At 39.6% G+C, this 23,061-nt stretch overlaps 3 protein-coding genes across 6 annotated transcripts; 2 read left to right on the plus strand and 1 right to left on the minus strand.

Annotated features, from left to right (window-relative positions):
* Positions 1-212: 212 nt before the first annotated feature.
* On the minus strand, positions 213-2,128 carry LOC111465882 (3-oxoacyl-[acyl-carrier-protein] reductase FabG-like). Of its 3 annotated transcripts, none has more exons than XM_023110328.1 (4): positions 1,677-2,128; positions 1,143-1,372; positions 364-655; positions 213-304 (listed from the first exon to the last, which is right to left on the minus strand). In XM_023110328.1, the coding sequence occupies exons 1-3, from the start codon at positions 2,035-2,037 to the stop codon at positions 377-379; spliced, it is 870 nt and encodes a 289-aa protein (XP_022966096.1). In that variant the 5' UTR covers positions 2,038-2,128; the 3' UTR covers positions 213-304; positions 364-376. The 3 variants fall into 3 exon arrangements, with proteins under 3 accessions (XP_022966096.1, XP_022966095.1, XP_022966092.1); XM_023110327.1 differs by having other exon boundaries at positions 237-325; positions 362-655; XM_023110324.1 differs by having other exon boundaries at positions 237-655.
* An 8,859-nt stretch (positions 2,129-10,987) lies between these two features.
* On the plus strand, positions 10,988-13,578 carry LOC111465879 (probable auxin efflux carrier component 1b). Its single transcript, XM_023110320.1, has 5 exons — positions 10,988-12,316; positions 12,493-12,861; positions 12,952-13,109; positions 13,183-13,259; positions 13,355-13,578. Exons 1-5 carry the CDS (start codon positions 11,206-11,208, stop codon positions 13,419-13,421), a joined length of 1,782 nt encoding a protein of 593 aa, XP_022966088.1. The 5' UTR covers positions 10,988-11,205; the 3' UTR covers positions 13,422-13,578.
* A 7,424-nt stretch (positions 13,579-21,002) lies between these two features.
* On the plus strand, positions 21,003-22,416 carry LOC111465883 (40S ribosomal protein S28-1). 2 transcript variants are annotated; one of them, XR_002714303.1, is made up of 2 exons: positions 21,003-21,102; positions 21,950-22,416. XR_002714303.1 is itself a non-coding variant. In XM_023110329.1 (2 exons), the coding sequence occupies exon 2, from the start codon at positions 21,966-21,968 to the stop codon at positions 22,161-22,163; it is 198 nt and encodes a 65-aa protein (XP_022966097.1). In that variant the 5' UTR covers positions 21,003-21,102; positions 21,964-21,965; the 3' UTR covers positions 22,164-22,416. The 2 variants fall into 2 exon arrangements, 1 of the variants encoding a protein (XP_022966097.1); XM_023110329.1 differs by having other exon boundaries at positions 21,964-22,416.
* The last annotated feature ends 645 nt before the right edge of the window (positions 22,417-23,061 follow it).

Here is a 23,061-nt window from a genome sequence, read left to right on the forward strand (position 1 = left end):
TTTTTTTTTTTTTTTTTTTTTTTTTTTTTTTTTTTTTTTTTTTTTTTTTTTTTTTTTTTTTTTTTTTTTTTTTTTTTTTTTTTTTTTTTTTTTTTTTTTTTTTTTTTTTTTGTATATTTCATTTATTATTCACTGGGGGAGGGTAAAAGTGTAAATTAATCGAGAGACGACATGAAACCAATTAAATAATTGCACTAACATTTAATTTATGGGAATTGTTTAATAATATAGCACAAAGCAATGGAACATCCTGGGGCTTGCAATCAATTTCTAAAAGAACAATCTTCCAAAAAGATGATAAACTTGGAGCATAAAAGATGATAAACTTCTTGCAACTAATAAGCTAATAAATAGTAGAAAAATAGTAATTTTTTCTTCAAAGAGATGAGAAAATGGGGAAACCAGGTAATGTAGCTCCCGCATCGACAATGTAAACGTTACCCGAGACGTACCTAGAAGAGTCGTGCACGAGATAACGGATGAGCGATGTTAGCGCTGGATCAGAAGTTCCAAATGTTCTTAGAGGGGTAGTTTTGAATGCTACAGTCTTTAGCCAATCTTTCTTTAGAAGTCCCTCTGTAATCTCAGATTTAAAAAGTCCCGGTGCTATAGAATTTACTCTGATGTTGTGTGGCCCTAATTCAAGAGCCATAACCTGCATAACCAAATCAAGTATAACATGAACCACACGCATTCAAGAACGCATAGTGAAAATTGAAAAGAAAATATCATCGACTGTTTGTTTAGTTGGAGATTGTGAAGGAAAGCGATTCGAATCTCAGACTTCTCGGTAGAAGGCATAAGAGTTAACCAGTTGGGTTGTTCTAGGGATGATGGTGGTATGAAGATTTTGATAATCTCAAACAATTTGCCAATCCAACTTTTAAAATTGATCTCATGAGCTACACAGTTCTTCATATGATGAATTCATAAACTAAACACAAACTGTGCAAACTTATGCTTCTAACTTCTAAGCAATTACCAATTCAGTACACATTTCAAGCACAAACTACATATATATACCTTCCCATTTCCCACCTACCAGCTTGGATTTACACAAACTAAAGTTGATTAAAACTAAAAGACAAACAACACTCCCACAACATATAGAGGAAGAACTAGTTCATACAAAGAAACATTACCTTTGTCAAAGTGTTTATGGCTACCTTTGAAGCAGCATAGGCAAGGCCACCAGGTAGTTGCCCTCTTTCAATACCAGAAATCGAAGAAATACTGATCACCGATCCGCCTCGTTTTGTGTCACGCATGCGTGTGCACACATGTTTCGATACTAACCAAGATCCTTTAATATTTGTTCCCATCACTTGATCCCATTCCTCTTCAGACAATTCTAGAGAAGTCTTCACAGTACCTACATGGTATAATGAAATGGCCATTGAAATACAGAGTTAACAATATAAGCTTCTTCAACTAAAATCAAAGAAGAAATTAAGTAAATCTAGCCTCCTCTTTTTCATATCTAGCATGTATATTCAGACATTTCCCTCTTCTTGAAGATCAAGTCATAATCCATATTTTGCAGCAATCAATTGAATATTCAACAGTTCCGACAGCGAATAATGTCTATAATCGAGCTCGACCAAACCCTACTAAAAATTCGATAAGTTTCCTAGATATTCAAACAGAAACAGGATTCGAATCCGGAAGAAAACTACCTCGAAAACCTGCATTGTTCACCAACGCGTCAATAAATCCGAACGCATCCCATGCATTTCTGACGGATTTCTCGATGCTCTTCTCATCTGCACTAACATCGAGCTCCACAGCCACCGCGCGTGGGCCATCAACCGCCGAGACGGAAGAAGATGAAGCAAAATCGAGTCGATTAATTTCTTCACAGAGAGATTGAAGTCTATCGACTCGCCGAGCGGCGGCGACAATTTTACAACCGGCTTTAGCAAGATCGAGACAAAACTCGCGACCGAGGCCGGAAGAAGCTCCGGTGACCATCACCACTTTTCCGTGCAGCGTGTTCCAAGGCTCGAGGTGAGTAGTAGAAGGTTGCTGGACCGCCATAAGTCCCGGTGAAGAAGCTGCAAAGAAACAGACAAAGCAAACAGAGAGGAGGAGGAGGAGGAGAAGATTGGTTCAACAAAAGGCAGCAATGGAAATAAATAAATAAATAAAAAAACGTGTGTTTATATTGTTCGCACGTGTGATCCTACACCTACCACCGGTTTAAACGTGTGTTTATATTGTTAAGCTCACGACTTAATGAAGTTTGTTTTCAAAATTAATGCATATTAATTAGGCATTAACGGAACAATTAAGGATATGGTTTAAGTCAACAAAGTTACATAAATCCACTTTATTTAATACCTTGTTAGCTATAATAATAAAAATAATGTTTTTTTCTTTTGAGAATAATAAAATGAGTTATAATTGTAATATAGGTTTTATAAAGTTTTTTAGTCATTAACACAATATTTTATGTCATTGTTACATTCAGCTTTTGTCCAACATTACCACATATTTCTATTTAAAAGGGTAATTCTACTTCAACCCTAATTTTGGAAATTATCGCAGTCATGACATGTTTTTCAAGGTTTCGAATCACATATAGCGACAGAGACTAACACAAATTTTTATTTTTCGAATCACATATAGCGACAGAGACTAACACATATTTCTCGATGCCATGACCAAGTGAGCTGTGATGGCCGAAGACACTCCGTCACATGGAATGACATCAAGATGTATGAGGCATGTTAATTAAGAACCAAGATGAGTCGATGAGATGCGAGTTACATTGAGAGACCTTGGCCCCAAGTAGAGGCAAGGTCGTTTCGAATGACTTGGATTGTGCACAAGCGAGGTCAAGGTCTGTGCGGTAGAACAAGCGTGTAGGCGGGGCCAAGACCTTGTTTAGCAAACAATTCAATATGCACGAGCAGTCACTATGTGTGGTCGAACAAGCTTGGATTCTACACAACCAATGTTTGGTTGACGAAGAAAAATCTCGCTTAAGGTCTAACGAAGCCATGAAGTCAGGTAAAAATGAATACGAGACTTGAGTTTCCCATAAGCCTTGTAGTGAAAGTGACAAGATCACAGCAGCGCACAGTTGAAAAAGTACGACCATGTTAGTGGTATGAGAGCCACACTTTGTGTGTATAGTCAGACAAGATAGAGAACCTAAGGGTTAACTAAGACCTTGCAAGAGTGTCAAGAGTGTCAAAATGGGCAGGATAGTTGCGAGTGAGAATTAGAATCGATTGTGGGTTCAAGCTAAGACTCCCCGAAGTTCATTAGTTTCGTGTTTCGACACCTCAATGTGAGAGATCTACCTGTCAAGCTAGAACCAAGCTCATTTGCCAAGGGCTTGGGCTTCCAATGTGGGCAAGAGATGAAATAGAAGACACATCCAGTTGGGTGTATTCCAAAGAAGCCGAGGGTCAAGACAAAACAAGCATTGACCAAGTGCCAAGTTGAGCATAATGCAAGTCCTTAGGGGAACGACCTTGCTGTAGAGAGGCAGCCAAGTTTGAGTGGGATAGGGCCTGAGTGAATGGGTTTCTCACCCTGTGAACATGCTCCTAGGTGCAAGCACGCTTGTATTCCTTGGGTCATTGCCTCGAGCCTAAAGTGGGTAGTTTCACAAGAGTTATCAAGACTAGCATTCGTCGAGATTGAGAATCAGCTGGAAGTGGGAATGGAGAAGTGAAGCTGCAAGAAGACCATCGAAGTGTCAAGGTAGTGATCACCACATGAAGGTGCCCAATCAAGGGTTGGCTGAAGTGTAGCACCAACATGGGGCTGGGTTACAAGCTTTCAGACAATTCTACTATATAGGTTTGTGCAACGATGAGTAAATGATGTGGTTGGTTTGCGAGCTGATGTCTATTGACCGAGGAAATCGACATTGGTGAGAGAAAATTGTTGAAGGAGAAAAAACAGGTCGAAGAAAAATTTGTTGGAGAAGAATGAAAACAGAAAGCATAAGAAAATAACAGAGAGTACGAAAGCTTGAGATTTGATTTTGCTAAAATAAACACGGTACTTATGTTTCTCATTTAATTTGACTATTTAAAACAAATTACATTCTAAAGATCGCCCAAATGGCAAGCAAAAAATACTTTATTCCCCTGTATGTGTACCTTAATTCAGGGTGTAGTTTAAATCAGGTAGCCTAAAAAACAGAATTCAACTAAGTTTAAGGAAAACGTGAATAACCTAAATAAAGAAAAGCCACAGCCTTTTATCTAACAATCTACTCCTAAAGTTTTGGTATATCTACCTTATTATTTGAAATCAGATCTTTGAACGAAGTTCCTAAAATTTTCCCTGCGCTAGAGACTTGGTGACTTGGTGAAAATGTAGTTCAAGCTGTTTCTCTATTCTAATGAAGTAAATCTTGATAAGCCCCTGATCTGCACACTCTCAGATGTAATGGAACCTGATCTTTATGTGTTTACTCCGGTCATGCAAAACTGGATTTTTGATCAGGAAGATTGTAGCTTTGTTGTCCACGTAAAGCATTGGTGGATCGCCTTCTTTTCCGATGAGTTCTTCCATCAGCCACTCAAGACAAACTCCTATGTTGTCGTCGTCGAAGCGGCGATGTACTTTACTTCGCAAGAAGACAAAGCAAAGATGCGCTTGAGAGGAAGTAAATCATCTCCCTGCACAGCAGATCGCGTCACCTGAGAGGAAGTAAATCATCCCGCTGGTGCTCCTACGATCATCAACGTCATCGATCATGTCACTATCACTGTAGCCAACCAGCTCAAGCTTCTCCTTTCCTCTCCCTGCACAGTATCTCACACCCTAGCCTCTGGTTCCAGCCACATAGCGCAGAATGCGCTTGACAGCCTCAAGATGCTCCTCCCTAAGTGCTTCCATAAATACTCACATATCCAATTGGAATATGCGAGGTAAGGGCGTGTGTTTACCAAATAGTGCAGGCTCCCGACAATGCTGCGTGTCGACTGTCATCGTAGTGCCGACCTTTCTTAGCTGGAGTCGGGCCTCCTTTGGCGTCCTTGTAGGGTTACTGTCCGCTAGCTCAGCTGTGTCCAACTGATTATTCACTTACGCACTTTGGCAGATGGTGATGCTGGCAATACTCTATTGCACTCCAATGTTGAGGTAGTAGTTGAGCACGCCGAGATCGCTCATCTTGAAGTTCTTTGACATCTTCCTCTTGAATCTTCCAAGAACTTTCATGTCACCTCTAGTGATTATAAGGTCGTTAACGTACACTCCCAAAATAAGACGCTACTCACCGTGGCCATGCGTGTGCATGCCTTGCTCAGAGGCACAGTGCTTAAACTTTAGCGACAGTAGGGTACTATCAAGCTTCGCATTCAAGGCTCGTGGTGCTTGCCAAAGCCCGTAGAGTGCCTTGTTTAAGTGCAGTACCATGTCAGGGTTGTCGTTGTCCAGGAAGCTAGGTGGTTGTTGAACATAGACAGTCTTCTTCAGCTCTCTATTGAGGAAAGCGGACTTCACGTACATGTGGTTGACCTCCCAAGAGCAATGTGTCGCGATTACCAACAATAGGTGGACGGATTCCAACCTTGCCACCGACGCGAATACCTCTTCGAAGTCTGCTCCTTGCTTCTAGATGTAGCCCTTCACCACCAGACAAGCTTTGTATTTCACAACTTCTCCCTCTTCGTTCCGCTTTAGTTTGAACATCCATTTGAGCCCTATGGCTCGGCGTCTTGATTGACCAAACTCCACGTCTTGTTCTCAGTGATGGACGTCATCTCTTCTTGCATTTCCTTCAGCTAGCACAGGTTCCTTTCTGCTTCGGCGAAGGAGTTTGGTTCATCCATGCTGATGGCATGCAGTTCATCCACTTCTTTTTTGAGCTCGCACGTCGCCAGTCCTGGTAGTTCACCCCCTCCTAGTAGATCTTCAATCCTTCGATATCTGGCCACCAAACTGTCATCATGATCGGCATTCAGTGTCAAGTCCGCAGTACGTGGTGTGGTGAACTCCACTTGTTCAAGAGGCGTAGCAAGAGTTGTGGTTGGTGTTGGCGTAGGCGTGTCCAGTGCAGCTGCTGGCGGTGGTGACAGTGCCAGACACTGTGCTCCTCCTTCTCCCGGCTCGGTGATGAAGTACTCCACCGTGAATTGATTTGGGTTTTGGTTCACCTCGATCACATCATTCCACTGCCAGAAGGTGTTCTTGTCAAAGATGACGTCGCATGACACGTGAGCTCATCCCCCCACAGGGTCATAGAGCCTATACGCCTTGCTCTCAGGTTCGTAGCCGATGAAGATGACCTTTAGCCCCCTAGGATCAAGCTTCGCAAGGTGGGGATGCATGATCTTCATGTATGCGACGCAGCCGTACACTCGGAGATGATGTATCGTTGGCTTCTTATTGTACCAGGTCTTGTGTGGCGTCTTCCCGTCTAGGCTTAGCATTGGAGACCAATTCAAGAGATAGACAACTGTCATGACCGCCTCTCCCCAGAATCTCCCGAGCATCCCGACCCTTATCAATAATGACCTTGCCGTCCCGATGATGGTATGATTTTGGGCTCTACCACCCCCATTCTACTGAGGGGAGTACGACGTCTTTAGATGCCGCTACATGTCGAGCTCGTTGCAGTATTTGTCGAAGCTCACCGAGGGGAATTCTCTACCTCGGTCTGTGCGCAGCACTCACATCTTCTTCTCGTATTCAGTCTCTGCTCATGCTTGAATGCGCTTAATCGCCTCTACCACCTCACTTTTTTGCTTGCAGCAGGATCAGCCACATGAAGCGGCTTTTTTCATCGACCATTAGAAGGAAGAGGGTCTTGCCGCCTGGGGTTGCCGGCTTGATGGGTCCACAAATATCGCCGTTCACGAGCTCCAACGGCTCACCGACGCGGTAGGATACCTGAGACGGAAAGGGGGTGCACCTCTACTTGTCAATGAGACACCCGTTGCACAGCCTGTTCATGCCTTCGATTGTTGGCAAACCGTACACCATCTCCTCCTTGTGTAGTTTTTGTAGAGCCGAGAAGCTCAGGTGCCCATACCTAGTGTGCCACCTCCAAGCTACTTCTTCGGTCCTGGCAGAGAAGTTGACCGACTGCTCAATCTCCAACTCCAGGATGTAGAGGCGGTTTGTCGTGCACCAAACTTGCTTAAGCAACTATCGTCGATCATGGTAGATCTTGAGTAGCCTACGCTCGATAGAAATTTAGCATCCGACCTCATCGAGTTGACCCAGGATCACAAGATTAGCATTGAGCCTCAGGATGAAGTAGACGTCGGTCAGCGTGCGGTGCTTGCCTCTCTTGCCGACAGGATGGTGTTGCGCCCTTCGATCTTGACGACGGAGCCGTCAACGAACTTCACCGTCCTGCAAATCCCTGAATCGAGCTTGAAGAACGTAGACCTAGCCCCAGTCATATGGTTTGTTGCCCCTGTTTCGAGGACCGATCGCCTGTGCTCTTGCTGCTCGCCTCTTTCACCAATTTGAGCGAACACTCGCTCCTCAGTCGATGTCCTTGTCACGCTCAGCTGGAGCTCTTCCTCGAGATCTATCGACCCCTCACCGACAACACTCACTGAGTAGTTACGCCATCGGTTACCTCCGTGGATTTGGAATTGGAATAGGGGACATTGGATAAGACTGATGTTCTCACCGTGAAAAGAGCCTGCTCTTCCTTCTCAGATTGAGCCACATGGACCTTCTCTTTTTTATTGAGCTTGCTCCATCAATTCTTGCTCAAGTGGCCTTTCTTCCCGCAGTTCGAGCACATCGATTACTTCTTTTGATCCCCTTCTTTTCCCTGCACGGGCCCACGAGATTTCCATTGCTTCTTACTGACTTTGCCGCTAGAGGACCCGTTGCTCTCGCCAGAGTTTTTGTGGAGCTTCCTTGCTCGACATTGCACAATCTTCCGGTCACCTCTTCCACCGTTAAGTCATTATGCTCAACGTTGCGCAGTCTTTCGATCACCTCTTCCACCATTAGGTTGTTCACGTCAAGTAATGTCTCGATTGAAATCGCTACTTACTCGAGGTGATCTAGGACGACCTACTTATAGAATATTCCCGTCGAATACATATTTAAATTGGTTTGAAAAATCCTCTAAAATCAAACTATTCTTAAATTAATAAAATTTATTCTAATTCTATGTTTTTCAATCTGGTCAAGTGAATAATAATAGGTTATTATGATTTCGAGAAAGCCGCTATGGTGAAATCAATAGACACACTGCTCTTAGGATAGCCGAACACGGGGGAAAGATCATTTATACCGATACTGACAAGATCATTTTTCGAGCAATGGGTATACTCAAGAATTTCATTAGTTTTGTATCAACGTTCTAACAAAAATACTTTGTATGCAGCAAAAATCCTAGGTTCACCAGGGGAAATGCATTAAAAAATGGCAAATTCTGTTCACATATATTATTGGTTAACTATTGTTACTTCCAAATCTTTCTTTTTCTTATCTCTGTATTTTTTTCTTTTAATTTTATTAGTAATTTAATTAGATAATCTTAACTAATTTTTAATCCAATTCTTTGCTATTAATCATGTAACTAAGGTAAAATTGTTAAAATTGTTAGCATTTAATTTCTAACTCAAACTAAATAATTGCATCAGTGAAAATCTAATATATAATTGATTGTAATATCTCGATAATAAAATGAAATGAGAATAAAAAAATGAAGATTTAATATATACGTAAGTCATTTTATGAATTATTTATTTATTTATTAGTATTATAATTTTTTATGGGAATCTCTTAGTTATATTTGAAATTTTGTATGGATTAGTTTTAAAACTAGATTTTGTGTGACAATGGCTTATAAATATTTTTACTTCAGTCCCTCTTTTGCGATACCCATTTCTAAATATTTTATTTTTTAAAACTTTTTTTAAGAACAAATTCATCCTCTATATTTAATTAAAAATCCATGAACTTTGTTATGTCATCAACCTACCCATCAATCGAGGCAGAGTGCACTACTAGGGTTAGCTAAATACCCATAATAGTTCTCATGGCACTTCCAAAAGGATATGGAAGTGATCTTAGTTCTAGTGGTATGAATCACAACAACTCTAAGTAGGTAAGCTAAGCTCGGGGCTTCTTATGTGGTGTAGTATTTAGCGGTTTTTTTACTCGCCAACTTAGAGCACTAAGGTTTTGTTCTAAACTCGTCCATCATGATTTTAAAAAAAATGTAATCAAACTACTAAAACATGCTTTAACATGAAAAGATGACAACAATCACATGTATTTATACCCTAATCTCAAAAAGAGTTCTTATAATCATACTTAAAAGTAAAATTAACGTTCTCACATTATCATAGTAGATCATCAAATCTTAAAGTTTCAGGGTTAGCGTAATCAATTTGGTCAACATAAAGCCAAAATCATGCATTTGGAGCATTTTGTTCATTTTGAGTCTTATCGATAATTTGAAGTCTTTATTACATAATTGAGACCGTAAACGTGCTTAGTCTTAACTTACATGATCAAATTATTCATTTCATATCATATTCAATTAATTCCTACAAGTATGGCCGGTAAAGTTTCACGACCTTGATTTTTGTGCTTTCAATGCAATTAATACCTCTAAATTTCTTGAATAAGTCATAATTTAAGTAAAATAAAGAATAACGATAAAAAAAACGGACTCTAAGAGGTCAAAATATGTAAGAGAGTCAAACAGCCTACTCATTGGTCAAAGGCAATGTTGACCGTTAACCATTGACCACAGTCAGCGTCTCCTTCCTTCATATGATAGGAATATGTTCGTATGACGTAATTTTTTTCTCGTATGAAACTTGAGTTGGGCAAAGCATTCTAGGCTTTTATTGTGTGGGGTTCCTTCACCAAACTTGTAGACCTATATCGATAAAGTAAAGGAATAAAACCTCATGAATTAATAGTAATTGTACAGTGAGAGATCGATGGTAAAAATATTTTTGTCAACCTGGAGCGTCTATCTTGTCAACATATTTTTGTAGTTTGTCATATCATATACATCTTTTGTATCCCAATCGTGTTCCCTCTTTTATGAACAAATTGAACATAAGTACATGTATACGATTTTACATCGGTTTTTTAAAATGTTGAATGGCTTAAAATCACGCAAAGTTTTACGGTAGTTTTCTAATGTTTTCTCATACATACATGTTTGCATTGCATAGTTTGTCAATCACGACCTTGTTTTCAATGCCTCAAAATTTAGATCGTGACATTGCTATATTAATATGACCATGTTTATATCTTACGAGACACTATGATTAAGCTTGAATAAAATATCATGTGTGCATCGTCTCATTGAACCATGAATTTTAAATGTGAGACCTCATACATGCTGCATTAGTCATGGATTACCTACTTAGAATGTTATGTACGGACGCATACACCATGATATTATCTGTGTTCATATCTTTTCTGGTTGTTTTCATCAAAGTGAGTATGTGGTAGCCAATAGTCAAAGTTAGGGGTACGTTAACGAGCCTACTTAGTTAGCCCACGCGTATGTTCATTGACTATGTGTAGTGAACAAAGAAAGTAAATCTCAAAGAATAACGTGGGCTTGGATCTTAGTGAACTTGGGCTTTCTTAGCTTGGGTCTAACCATTTGAATTTACTTTGACCCAATTTGACTATTTTATACGAAAACGCTACTTGCCCTATAAAAAATGAAGGCTTATGACACCGGAACTTAACACTCCCAAATCTGGAAATGCTAATACAGTTTCCATGGTAAGGAGGATACGTCAAACGGCGAAAGTATACAAAGAGAGTGGCGCTTCCGTCGCTTAGATTTAGGGTGATAGAGCGCACCACAGATACGAAAAATGACTGCTCAATCGAGAGGTCAAAGACAGAGACCTAGTACGAGTAAATGTGGACTATATATATATATATGTATATGCATATGTGTGTTCACATTTATTTTTTTATAATACCTCAAATACAATTTCTAAAAGAGAGAAAAGAGAGAGCATAATGTCCTGAAGAATCTCATGAAGCTCCTGGACTCTCACTTTCCTCAGAATCACTTTATTTTCTCTTTTCCATTCTGAAACACTTAAAAGTTTCTAAAAAAATCAGCTTTTTTCTCCCCTCACTCTGTCCGCCATTACAATACCTCCATAAATACACCTCCCCACCTCACCGTTTCCCCCGGACTTAATCTTCTTCTTCCTCCTCCGCCTAATGGGTTAACCCAAAGAAACAGAGCATCTTAAACAACAAACGACAATGATCTCTGTTTCCGACCTCTACCATGTCCTCACGGCTGTCGTCCCTCTCTATGTCGCCATGATCCTAGCCTACGGTTCAGTCAAATGGTGGAAAATCTTCTCCCCGGACCAATGCTCCGGCATCAACCGCTTCGTCGCACTATTCGCTGTCCCCCTCCTCTCCTTCCACTTCATTTCCTCCAACAACCCCTTCTCCATGAACTTCCGATTCATCGCCGCCGATACCCTTCAGAAGTTGATCGTCCTCGCCGCCCTCGCCGTTTGGTCGCATCTCTCCTCGAAGGGCTCTCTAGAATGGGCGATTACTCTGTTTTCACTCTCGACTCTGCCCAATACTCTGGTTATGGGAATCCCCCTCTTGAAGGGTATGTACGGCGACTCCACCGGTACTCTCATGGTCCAAATCGTTGTTCTTCAGTGCATCATTTGGTACACATTGATGCTGTTTTTGTTTGAGTACAGGGGAGCTAGATTGTTGATTGCAGAGCAGTTTCCTGATACTGCAGGGGAGATTGTTTCGTTTAGAGTTGATTCGGATATTTTGTCTTTGGATGGGAAAGAGCCGCTGCAGACGGAGGCAGAAATTGGGGAAGATGGGAAGTTGAGAGTGGTGGTCAGGAAATCCGCGAGTTCTCGATCGGAAGTTTTTTCGCGGCGGTCGCATGGAGGAGGTGGTGGCGGCGGAGCTTCGTTGACGCCTCGGCCGTCGAATTTGACGAATGCGGAGATTTATTCTCTGCAGTCTTCGAGGAATCCGACTCCGAGGGGCTCGAGTTTTAATCATTCGGATTTCTTTTTGGGGAATGCGAGTCCGAGGCATTCTAATTATGGGAACTTTGGGAATTTTGATGAGGAAAGTGGTGGATTCAAAGGGAGGGCGATAAATGGTAATGTTAATGGGTATCCGGCGCCGGCGAGCGGTGGGCTTTTTTCTCCGATGACTGGACCAGCGGCGGCGGCGAAGAAAAGAGTCCATGGTGGAGATGGGGGTAAGGATTTACATATGTTTGTTTGGAGTTCGAGTGCGTCGCCGGTTTCTGAGGGTGGGTTGAACGTTTTCCGGGGTGGGGACTACGACGGCGCCGGCGCTGGTGGGATGAACCAGAAAGGTACGAAGTTAAGATTTTGGTTTCTTGTTCTTTTTTGTGTTGGATTTTTGTACTTTGTTCAAGTGGGTCACTAAAGAATGTTTTCCCCTGTTTTTTTTTTTCCGAGTTTGTCCCATTTTTTGTCAAAAGGAGCTGCCTTTTTTCAGGGTATTGATCTGTTTATGCTGAAATTTTAGATTTTGATGAGTTTGGTCGGGATGAGTTCAGTTTTGGGAACAAATCCGCCGTGAACGGCGGAGGACACGACGGTGGGCCAGTGTTATCCAAGCTTGGATCCAGCTCCACCGCCGAGCTCCATCCGAAATCCGGAGACGACACGGCGGAGTCCAAGCCAACTGCCATGCCGCCGGCTAGTGTGATGACAAGGTTGATTCTGATCATGGTTTGGAGGAAGCTGATCAGAAATCCCAATACCTATTCTAGCTTGATTGGCCTTGCTTGGTCTTTGATCTCCTTTAGGTGGAACATTGTGATGCCAGCCATTGTTGCTCGATCCATCGCTATTTTATCTGATGCCGGGCTCGGGATGGCAATGTTTAGTCTCGGTATCAACTTTCTTTCGATCTCGAACACTTTTGATCATAGATGTAAACTATTTTATCTTGAACGGAGTTATGTTTTTGAATTGTATGTAGGGTTGTTCATGGCGTTGCAGCCTAAGATCATTGCCTGTGGAAACACGATTGCTACGTTCGCAATGGCGGTTCGGTTCATCACCGGTCCAGCAGTGATGGCAGCTGCCTCCATAGCCGTTGGGCTTAAAGGAGTTCTGCTTCACATCGCCATAGTTCAGGTGAAGAAAATGAAACAAACACAATCCATTTACGAGTTTAATTGGATGTTATTAACATTTGTTTCATTTGTAGGCGGCTCTCCCTCAAGGGATTGTCCCTTTCGTGTTTGCCAAGGAATACAACGTTCATCCCGACATTTTAAGCACCGGGTTCAATCTCGATCTCAATCTTAGTCTTAATAATACCAATTATTCTTATTTTTACATGAATTTTGGAATTCTTTTGTTTGAATTGTGTGTTGCAGTGTTATATTTGGGATGCTGATAGCGCTACCGATAACGTTGGTTTATTACATCTTATTGGGACTTTGAAGCGGGAAAGTGTGACGACGATGGACTCTCTCTAGAAGAGAAAGAGATTAAAAAAGATGAGGACTTAGCCTTTTTTGTTGTAATTTTTTGGCCTCTTTTTTGTGCTCTATTTCTTTTGTTCTTTTATGGGAAGTAAATGAAAGCTTTTTCAAATGGATTCTCAACCACTCTTCCCCCCACTAATTAAATTAATAATATGTTGAAAATTGTGCTAATAATTCAAATTTAATATCAAATTATAGTCTTTTCATATTACAAAAAAATAAAATAAAATAAAATAATTCCATAAAGTTTAATCGATTATATTCTTTATCCGTCCTCATAACGTGGTTGGGTTCGTTGGCTTGGTGACCCTAGTAACCCTAGTAATCCGAGGATTCAGAGTTAATTATTTAAAAAATTATAATTATTTATATTCATATAATAATATTTTAAAAATTAAATATTAAAAAAAGTGAATTTTATAAGATATGGGAATGAAAAGGACACCTTTGGGCGGCACGCGGGTGAAGGAAGTTGATGATAATTAGAGATTGAGGAATGAAAATAATAATAATAATAATAATAAAAATAATAATAATAGTGCTGCATTTAATTGTGTCTGTTATTTATTTATTTATTTAGTTTTGTATATTCCATGTGATAATGACCTGTTTACCCTTAAAAAACTAAATAATAATATGCCCCCATCCGTAATCATTCCTATTCCCACTATCCCCTTCATTTTCTTTTCTTTTCCACTCCCCTTTTTAAGGAAAACACGTATCTTTGTTCATCTCCTCACACCACCTCCATTCATCAATTTCTCTCTCACGACTATTTTCACAAATCAACACGAGTCATTTTAACATGTTTTATCTATGCTTAGTGTATAGTAATAAATACCATCCTTATCCTCGACTAAACCAAGCCCACCTTTTTCTAACGTACCAATGTGATCTAGAGGAGGTTTGGAACCCTCATTGTGAATTTCATGTCGAACCCTTGGCCGAAAGCTAGGTCTTCTCATCCCGGCTAATCCCCTAGTTACCAGACATAATTGGGAGAAGCTCATCCGAAACTCGAGCTAGAAACGTCTCATTTCGTTTCGTTCCTGTTCTTCATTTCCTTCTTCTTTCATCTAAGGGAGACTTCTCATATTTTTCATCTTTCTGCGGTGTGATATTCTTTCGATAGCGAAGGCGTGGTTGAGACTCTAAACATCCACTAAAGAAAGAATATCAAGAATGGTCGTAGATAGAAATATTCTCAAGACGCCACCCAACATAGAAAGGAAAATGGTTTGATGATGATTGTGGCATTCTTGAAAATTTAGTGTTAATTTAACAAAGAATATGCACCACATGTGGGTTGACAACATTGTCTCCTTTTTTTAACAAACCTTTTTCGACTTTCATATATTATATGCCATTTCTGTATAGTGAAAGTACGTTTAGGAATTTCGATATCATTCTAAGGAGGTTAGTTCATCTTCCATTATCAATTCAGAAAGCCACTTAAAAAAATATTAGCGGATGCTTTGGTGAAATCATAAAATAATAATCGTATTACATCAATTGTCTTTCCGACCTTGAACGTACCACCTACTCATCTTGAATTGCTTATAAAAAAAAAAATTAATGTCTTTTCATTTAGAGTTTAGAAACATCTCATGTCAAACATGTGATACATCCATGTCAAGTGACAATGTTCAGGACATTAATCACAAATCTTATTATAATTAATTGTTAATTAATGCAAAATTATTTATAATATAATAAAAATAATTTGGATAGATTATTACGCATACAAAATATTATATCATTGTAAAAATACGAAGATAATTATTGAGATAGTAAAAGATTGGTTAAAACTCGATAATTTATTAACCATTGTGATATTTAAAAATAATTTTTAAATATTATTTTATTTTGAAAAAAAGGCTCCTATATATATAAATATATAATCTTGTTAGAAAAATAAATAAATTTATCAATTTTGAAATTACTGGAAAAGAAAAATCAGTTATTAAATTATTTGCATAATTATACATTTTGAGTAGTGTTAGACGAACACGACTCTCGACAATGTATGATATTGTCCAAAAGCATAAGCTCTCATGGCTTTGTTTTAGGGTTCCCAAAATGCCTCATACCAATAGAGGACTTTGATCATCCAACACTTCCCCTCGAACAAAGCACGCGAGGTTCGACTCCTTTGGAGTCCTTTGTTCGACATTTGAGGATTTATCAATCTTTTGGCACAGCTAAGTTTAAGGCATGACTCTGATACCAATGGAGAGTATATTATTAGATTATAAACTTATGACCATTCTCTAACTTAAAACGTGAGACTTTCATCATCCAACAAGTAGAACTAGAACAACCAACCTCCCGTGTCCGCATTTTGGCCGGGCGGCCGGAAAATGGGGTCAGTTCTGGCGAAACGCTCCATAATCTTTGGGTTCCACGGGCGCGGGGGTGGTTGAGTTGAGGAGGCGCAGGTGAATTGGGTTGTCTGATGAGAGTTTGACGGAAGGAGTTGGATAGGATGGTGTAGTCAGAGAAACGATGTAAAACCGGCGTTGAATTATTTAAATATTTGAATTTATAGTGGAATTTCATGGGTAATAAATTACATGTTTATTTATGAAAACAAGTTAATGAAACTCAAAAACGTTGAAAGAAAAGAAGAAGGTTAGAGGGGAGATGGTGTTGGGTGGGCGAGGGCGCGGGGGGGAAGCGTGCGTAAAGAGGGCCGACATAGAAGACGAGCAGTAGCAGCAGAGTGGCAGAGTAAAACAGAGTAAAACAGAGTGAAACAGAGTAGTAGGAGTCAAATATGTAATGAAAGGCAGAGGGGGGCGCTGCAGCTGCCTGCCTGCCTGCTCTGCCGCCGCCTGCGCCCTCTGCATCTTTTGTTTCTTCTACCTTCCTTCTTTTTCTTACCTTTCTCAATCCTACCTCTGCTCTACTCTACTCTACTTTTTTTCCTTTTTTCGTTTTTCTAATAATTTTAAAAAAAACAATATATATATATTGAAGGAGAAGGCGAAGGAGAAGGAGGAGAGGAGACAACTGCATCGAAAATGGGAGGATTTGTCGGGGATTCTGCGTGTTCCAGACCTCACTTTCTTCCGTCCATTCACTCCTTTCCCTCTTTTCCCCCCACATTTTCCCTTTTTACCCTTTTCTTTTCTTTATTTATTTAGTTTGTAGGTCCCTATTATCTACCAATCTAAACTTTAATTATTTAATATATATTCTTTTCATATTTACCCATTAAATACCAAACCAAATCTAATGGTTAGATAGTACCACTAAACCCTAAACCCTAAATCCTAGCATGTGGACACTTGAAAATAAAGAAGAGGTAAAGGGTGAGTATAATAATACTTAGTAAACAACTTACTTGTACGCTCTTATTGCATCCTTAATCTAGTACATTACAACGGGCTTTTCTTTGGGCTCTAGGAAGTTTGAGCCTAGTTCAAAGGATCCTTGACTATTTCACTTACTAGTGTGGCACCTGATGTGAGCTAAATATTTATATAGTCCCTCATCTCTTCTCAAGGCTTAGTTTACATGCTCTCGACCCAGTTCTACACACAATTTTAGCTCCTCACGTTAATTACTTATGTAGTCTCTCGCCCCCTCACAAGGTTGGATTACAGTTTTTGACTCGCTTCTACACACAGTAGTGACTCATCAATTAATTACTTTTGTAGTCCTTCATCCTTTCTCGATGCTGGTTTACGAGCTTTTGACTTGCTTCTACACATAGTAGTAACTCCTCTTATCATCTACTTATGTAGTCCCTCGTCCCCTTTCAAGACTGGCTTATGAGCTTATGAACACTTCTACATAGTAGTGACACCTTAAACTCATTCCATTCATGTTGCTAGTGGTCTCGTAAGTTTTTGTAAAATTTATGTAGTGCAATGAAGCTTTGCTAGGTACTCGGGGGTGTTTAGGCGGTTTAAATCTCATCTCACATTTGCAAGTCGCTTGAGGTTAGCCCTTTAAAACTAATTCAATTCTCTGGGTGCAGCTAGGTGTAGACCTTTATTCACCGCTCACGATCCTAGGATGTTTAGTCTACTAGAAAATACTAACATGGGTTAATGTGAATAGCGCTCTAGCTTTAGCATTCTAATCTAGCTTGGTTCATTCATACATTCTTTATTAAGGAGCTATTTCTTAGATCACATAAAGCACAAAAAAAAAAAAAAAAAAAAAAAAAATAATCTTTAATCTAATCGGTTCATATTCGCCCAACTATGTTGCATAGTTTCTTAAGGTTGTTCCAATGGTCATATGATTCGCTTCTACCGTTGTCGTTCTCAATCGTGGTAAATACGAGCTACTTTTGTAACGTCCGGTACCCATAATTCATATTAGGGCTTAGCACCTGATACCCAGGTATTTACGGACATTACCAACGATATAGTTATATTACTTGTTCTTTCAACATGTTTTGTTCTCACTCACATGGTTTTTAAGAAAATTTTCAAGATTTTCAAGAGAANAGCACAGATCACAAGCACAAATCAAATTGTGCAAACCGGCTCGCAGTCAAAGGCATATGCATCCACAAGTAGGGACGCTGGAACATTTGATATCGAGTGAGAGTGATGCAGTCTATACTGGGACATTATGCATTAACGTAATTTGATTCTAGTTCTACGCATTCCTTTATATCCATGTCTTTTTTAGTCCAGTAGGGTCCTAGTAGAACCCTTATTGCATATGTTATTTGTTAGTACCCAACGGGGGTAAACCTAGTTACTGAGAATAGGGTAAAAGACAGACAAGTAATGGAGCAGAACGAACCATAAGTGTAGACCTGAAAGTAGTAAATATGACGGATTTTGACATCATATTAAGAATGGATTGCCATAAGAAAGAAGTGGCATTTACGCCACCAAACAGACCAAACTTTAAATTTAAAGGAACCTGCACGGGAGTCACCCAAATGATAGTGTCAATGATGAAAGTCAAACGCTTGGTACAATAGGGAGGGTGGACTATAGTAGCTTGTGCAGAAGACGTAAAAGGAAAAGAGAAAACAATGGATACGGTACCCATAGTAAACGAATTCTCGGTTGTCTTCCCAGAGGATCTACCAGGAGTTCCTCATTCACGAGCGGTAGACTTTGGAATAGAACTCAAAACAGGAATTGGACCCATCTCTAAAGCACCGTATCGTATGACTCCAACAGAATTAAAAGAACTGAAATTACAACTACAAGACGTACTAGACAAGGGTTTCATTCGACCTAGCGTATCCCTTGGGGTGCGCCAATGTTGTTTGTGAAAAAGAAAGACGACTCGATGCCCCTATGTATTGACTATAAGGAGAAAAACAAGAAAACAATAAAGAACAAATACCCACTCACAAGCATCAAGAACTTATTCGACCAACTCCAAGAGACGATAGTATTGTTCAAGATAGGTCTTCGATCATGCTATCACCAAATTAAGATTAATGATGGAGACGTACCGAAAATAGTATTTCAAATAGATATGACCATTGCGAGTTTGTAGTGATGTCATTTGGTCTCACTAATGCCCCACTATATTCATGAAATTAATGAATCGAGTATTCAATGAGTGCCTAGACATGTTTGTCATCGTGTTCATAGACCTAATATACTAAAAAATGGATCAAGAACACCTGGAACATCTCTGAAAAGCCTTAACTATCTTAAGGGAGAACAAGTTGTACGCGAAATTCTCCAAATGTGAATTTTGGCTACGATAAGTCTCATTCGTACGACATGTAGTGTCTAAGGACAAGGTTTCAGTGGACCCCACTAAGATGGAAGCCGTCACTAAATGGAAAAGCCCAACTACGGTTATAGAGGTACGAAGTTTTCCGGGGTTAGCAAACTAGTATCGAAGATATTTCCAAGACTTTGCTAGAATAGCCTAGCCTCTTACATAGTTGACAAGAAAGGGCATAACTTTTTGATGGAATGATGCATGTGAGGCCAACTTTCAAGACCTAAAACAAAGACTAATGTCAGCTCCAGTCCTCACGGTCCCAGAAAGCTCAACAGAATATGTAATATACAATGATGTATTCAAAAAGGGGACTAAGTTGAGTATTGATGCAACACGGTAAGGTTGTTGTGTACGCATCACGCCAATTAAAAGAATACGAGAAAAACTATCCTGCACGACCTAGAATTGACCACAATGGTGTTCGCATTAAAGATTTGGCAATACTACCTGTATGGCGAAAAAACTCAAATCTACACTGACCACAAAAGCCTAAAATACTTTTTCACCCAACAAGAATTGAACATGAGACAACGAAGGTAGTTGGAATTGGTGAAGGACTACGATATAGATATCCTGTACCACCCTAGTACAAGTGGATTTCGAATGAGCTGACATAGATGTAGTAACTAAGACGGTTGTAGCACAAATGGCTCAACTCATAGTTCAACCCACGCTCAGGCAAAGGATAATAGATTCACAACAAGAGGATCCCAGCCTAAATAAGATACTTAGTTAGCTAACAACGAGCCCAGTAGATAGCTTTTTTAAATCATAAGATGGTGGACTACTATGTCAAGGACGACTATGTGTTCCAGTTATGGGAGAATTAAGGAACGAAATACTAACTAAAGCACACAACTCACCTTTCTCAATACATCCAGGTGGTACCCAGATGTACTAAGACTTGAAACAACACTTCTGATGGCGAAGTATGAAAAAGGATATGGCGGAATTCGTGAGTAAATGTCTAGTGTGCCTCCAAGTAAAAGCTCCTAGCCAGAAAATGACGGAACTATTACAACCTCTAAGCATACCGGAACGGAAGTGGGAGAATATCGCTATGGATTTCATAGTGGGTATACCTAGAACACTGAAGAGATATACAGTAATCTAGGTAATTGTCGGCTGGCTGACAAAGTTAGCATACTTCCTACTGGGCAAGGCAACATGTACATTAAACAATTGGGCTCAATTGTACGTGAAAGAAATTGTGAGGTTGCATGGAGTTTCAATGTCGATAGTGTAGGACCGAGATCTATGCTTTACGTCAGCATTTTAGCGTGGACTCTAGAAAGCGTTGGGTACCTGCCTCAACTTCAGTACTGCCCTCCATTCTTAAACGAATGGTCAGACGGAGTGGTTGAACCAAATTCTAGAAGACATGCTGTGAGCATCCGTTATGGATTTCATTGGAAGTTGGGACACCAAATTACATTAGATGGAATTCTCGTACAACAACAACTTCCAAGTAACTATTAAGATGGCACCGTTCGAATCATTGTATAGAAAACGGTGTAGGTCCCCGTTGTGATGAGATGAAGTAGGTGAACGAGAACTAGTGGGAACCAAGCTAGTCAGCATTACAAACGAGGCTATACAAAAAATTAGTGAAATTATTTCTTTAATTGCTAATTTTCCCTTTAATTATATTTTATTATTTTTAATATAAAGTTCACTTATGGGCAAATTAGTGAAATTATGATGAGTTTTGAGCATATATGCAACTCACATGACATTTATGAACAGTTGATGAAATTATGGGTATAAAAAGGCCTATTCCAGCCCATCGACCCAACTCACACGGCCCGGCCCAATCCACTTTATAAGAAACGTATACCCTAGCTTGCAATTCTTCTCTCGTTGCCGCATTGCCGCACAAGCTTCTTCCTCGATCGTCTTCCATCTCTTGCTCTCAGGTGTTTCTCTCTAAACTGTTGTATCTTTACATTTATCTTCCAGATAGTTGATTAAGTGCGCAGCTGTTTCCCAGTTTTGTTTCCGTTAATCGTTGATTTCTTTTGTTTCTGTAGTTGAATTTATACGAGGCTGATAATTTTCGATTAGTAATTAAACAGGAAACTTAAGAACTGTTGCTATAGGTCTTCGTATTAAGGAGATGGTTACTGAGTTAACAGAGATTTCGCTTTCTTTGAGTTGAAGAACTAGCCTTCCTCGGATGTTTTAAATTGTTAAGTTATTGGAATTATAATTATCGCCATGTGTTTTCTGGTAGATGATGATGTATTGTTTTAGCATGACGTCTAAAAGCACTTCTTCGTGTTTAAAATCACCTTTGATTGTTCTTAGTTATTCAGAATTAAATTTTACAGTATGATAATTACATTTCAAAATCACTGACGAACATGTCAGCCTTTATTGTGTGTGGAAGTGATTTGTAATGCTTTACGGAAATGTCTGATTTCTTTGTGAGGAATAAGTTGCTGCAAATAACTTTTGGCTGCTAGATTTGTCAAAAAAACACGCAATCACAATGCGTTCACCTAGTAGCCATGAGGCCATTGAAAAAATAGATGTATTGGGTTTAAATTATGTTGGCCATCTATGTAGTATGACTTTCCTTAGGAATAATTAGCAATCGAATGAAGTAGGGTTAGCAATTGATAATCTGATAAAAAGTACTTTTGCTAATATCATTTGATTTAAATGTACTTCAAAACCCAAATCCTTAGAGAAGTGCCATTATACGGAAAAAGGTTCACTCTGATTGTTGCTATAAGATTTGTTTGTTTGGTTTTTTAATAGGTGTGTTTGGGTAGGAATGGAGTCACAGATCAAGCATGCTGTGGTAGTCAAAGTAATGGGTAGAACTGGATCCAGAGGGCAGGTGACTCAAGTGAGAGTCAAATTTCTTGATGATCAGAATCGTTACATTATGAGGAATGTGAAGGGACCTGTCAGGGAAGGCGATATTCTTACCCTACTCGAGTCTGAGAGGGAAGCAAGGCGGTTGCGTTGATGGAGAATTGCAGTTGCTTCCATTGTTTTTGACTCTTTGTAAGTGTGGATCCTTTTGTTCTGGGGATGAATGTGTGAACGGGTTTGGTAATTTAATTGAGTTTTGATGATATCAGCTGTGTGATCCACACTTGTAGGCTTATCATTGATGATTTTGTGTTCTTTTCATATATTGGTTATGCATCACCTAATACTCTATTTGGCAGCACACTTTGCACTGTGCACTTGCATTTATAAATATTATAATCTTTATGCCTCCCTTTTGGTAAATTGGGTTTCCAACGAGCCTAGTTACTATCATCCCCTTTCTTGCCGAAGTGTAGGACCAATTTGAAAAACATAGAATTAAATTGCAACTTACATAATTGAAAAGATAATTTTTTTTTTGTTTTTTTACAATATTCGACTCCTTTACTTTCCAAACTGGGACCAATTGGAGATGTTACTCAAAATATTGGCTTCCCCGTTTTAAAAGTTGTAAAATTGAGGGACATTAAGTAGTAGAATAATTCTCACGCACAACTTGTTGTATAATTTTCATGTCAACTCAAATGGAGCACTGGTCATTGGAACATGCGTATTTCAGTGATGATTAAAAGGTTCAATATGAATGGCAAGTTGAGCTCGAGATTTATCTGCCCATTCGAGATTTTAAAGTGAATTAGGCCTATGGCCTAAATATTGGTGTTGCCACTTGCCCTTATTGTCATGTATAACATATTTCATGTTTCAATGATGCACAAGTACAATCTAAATCCCTTGCATGTCATAGGGCCATGAGACACTTTCCTTAAAAGAGAACTTAATATAGGAGGATAAACTACTAAGAATTCTCATATGGGAGAGTAAGAAGCTATGCAATAAGGGCACTCCTCTAACTAAGGTCCTCTGGAAGAATC

Source organism: Cucurbita maxima, unplaced genomic scaffold (genome assembly GCF_002738345.1).
Source record: "Cucurbita maxima cultivar Rimu unplaced genomic scaffold, Cmax_1.0 Cma_Scf00030, whole genome shotgun sequence".
NCBI classification, from domain to species: domain Eukaryota; kingdom Viridiplantae; phylum Streptophyta; class Magnoliopsida; order Cucurbitales; family Cucurbitaceae; genus Cucurbita; species Cucurbita maxima.

Excerpts from the sequence above, each read along its gene's own strand:
- LOC111465882 (XM_023110328.1), bottom strand. The coding sequence starts at position 2,037 with ATGGCGGTCCAGCAACCTTCTACTACTCACCTCGAGCCTTGGAACACG. Across the intron at positions 1,373-1,676 it reads GAACAATGCAGGTTTTCGAG|GTACTGTGAAGACTTCTCTA; the intron begins GTAGTTTTCTTC and ends TATACCATGTAG. Across the intron at positions 656-1,142 it reads CCATAAACACTTTGACAAAG|GTTATGGCTCTTGAATTAGG; the intron begins GTAATGTTTCTT and ends TTGGTTATGCAG.
- LOC111465879 (XM_023110320.1), top strand. The coding sequence starts at position 11,206 with ATGATCTCTGTTTCCGACCTCTACCATGTCCTCACGGCTGTCGTCCCT. Across the intron at positions 13,110-13,182 it reads TTCACATCGCCATAGTTCAG|GCGGCTCTCCCTCAAGGGAT; the intron begins GTGAAGAAAATG and ends TTTCATTTGTAG. Across the intron at positions 13,260-13,354 it reads CCCGACATTTTAAGCACCGG|TGTTATATTTGGGATGCTGA; the intron begins GTTCAATCTCGA and ends TGTGTGTTGCAG.
- LOC111465883 (XM_023110329.1), top strand. The coding sequence starts at position 21,966 with ATGGAGTCACAGATCAAGCATGCTGTGGTAGTCAAAGTAATGGGTAGA.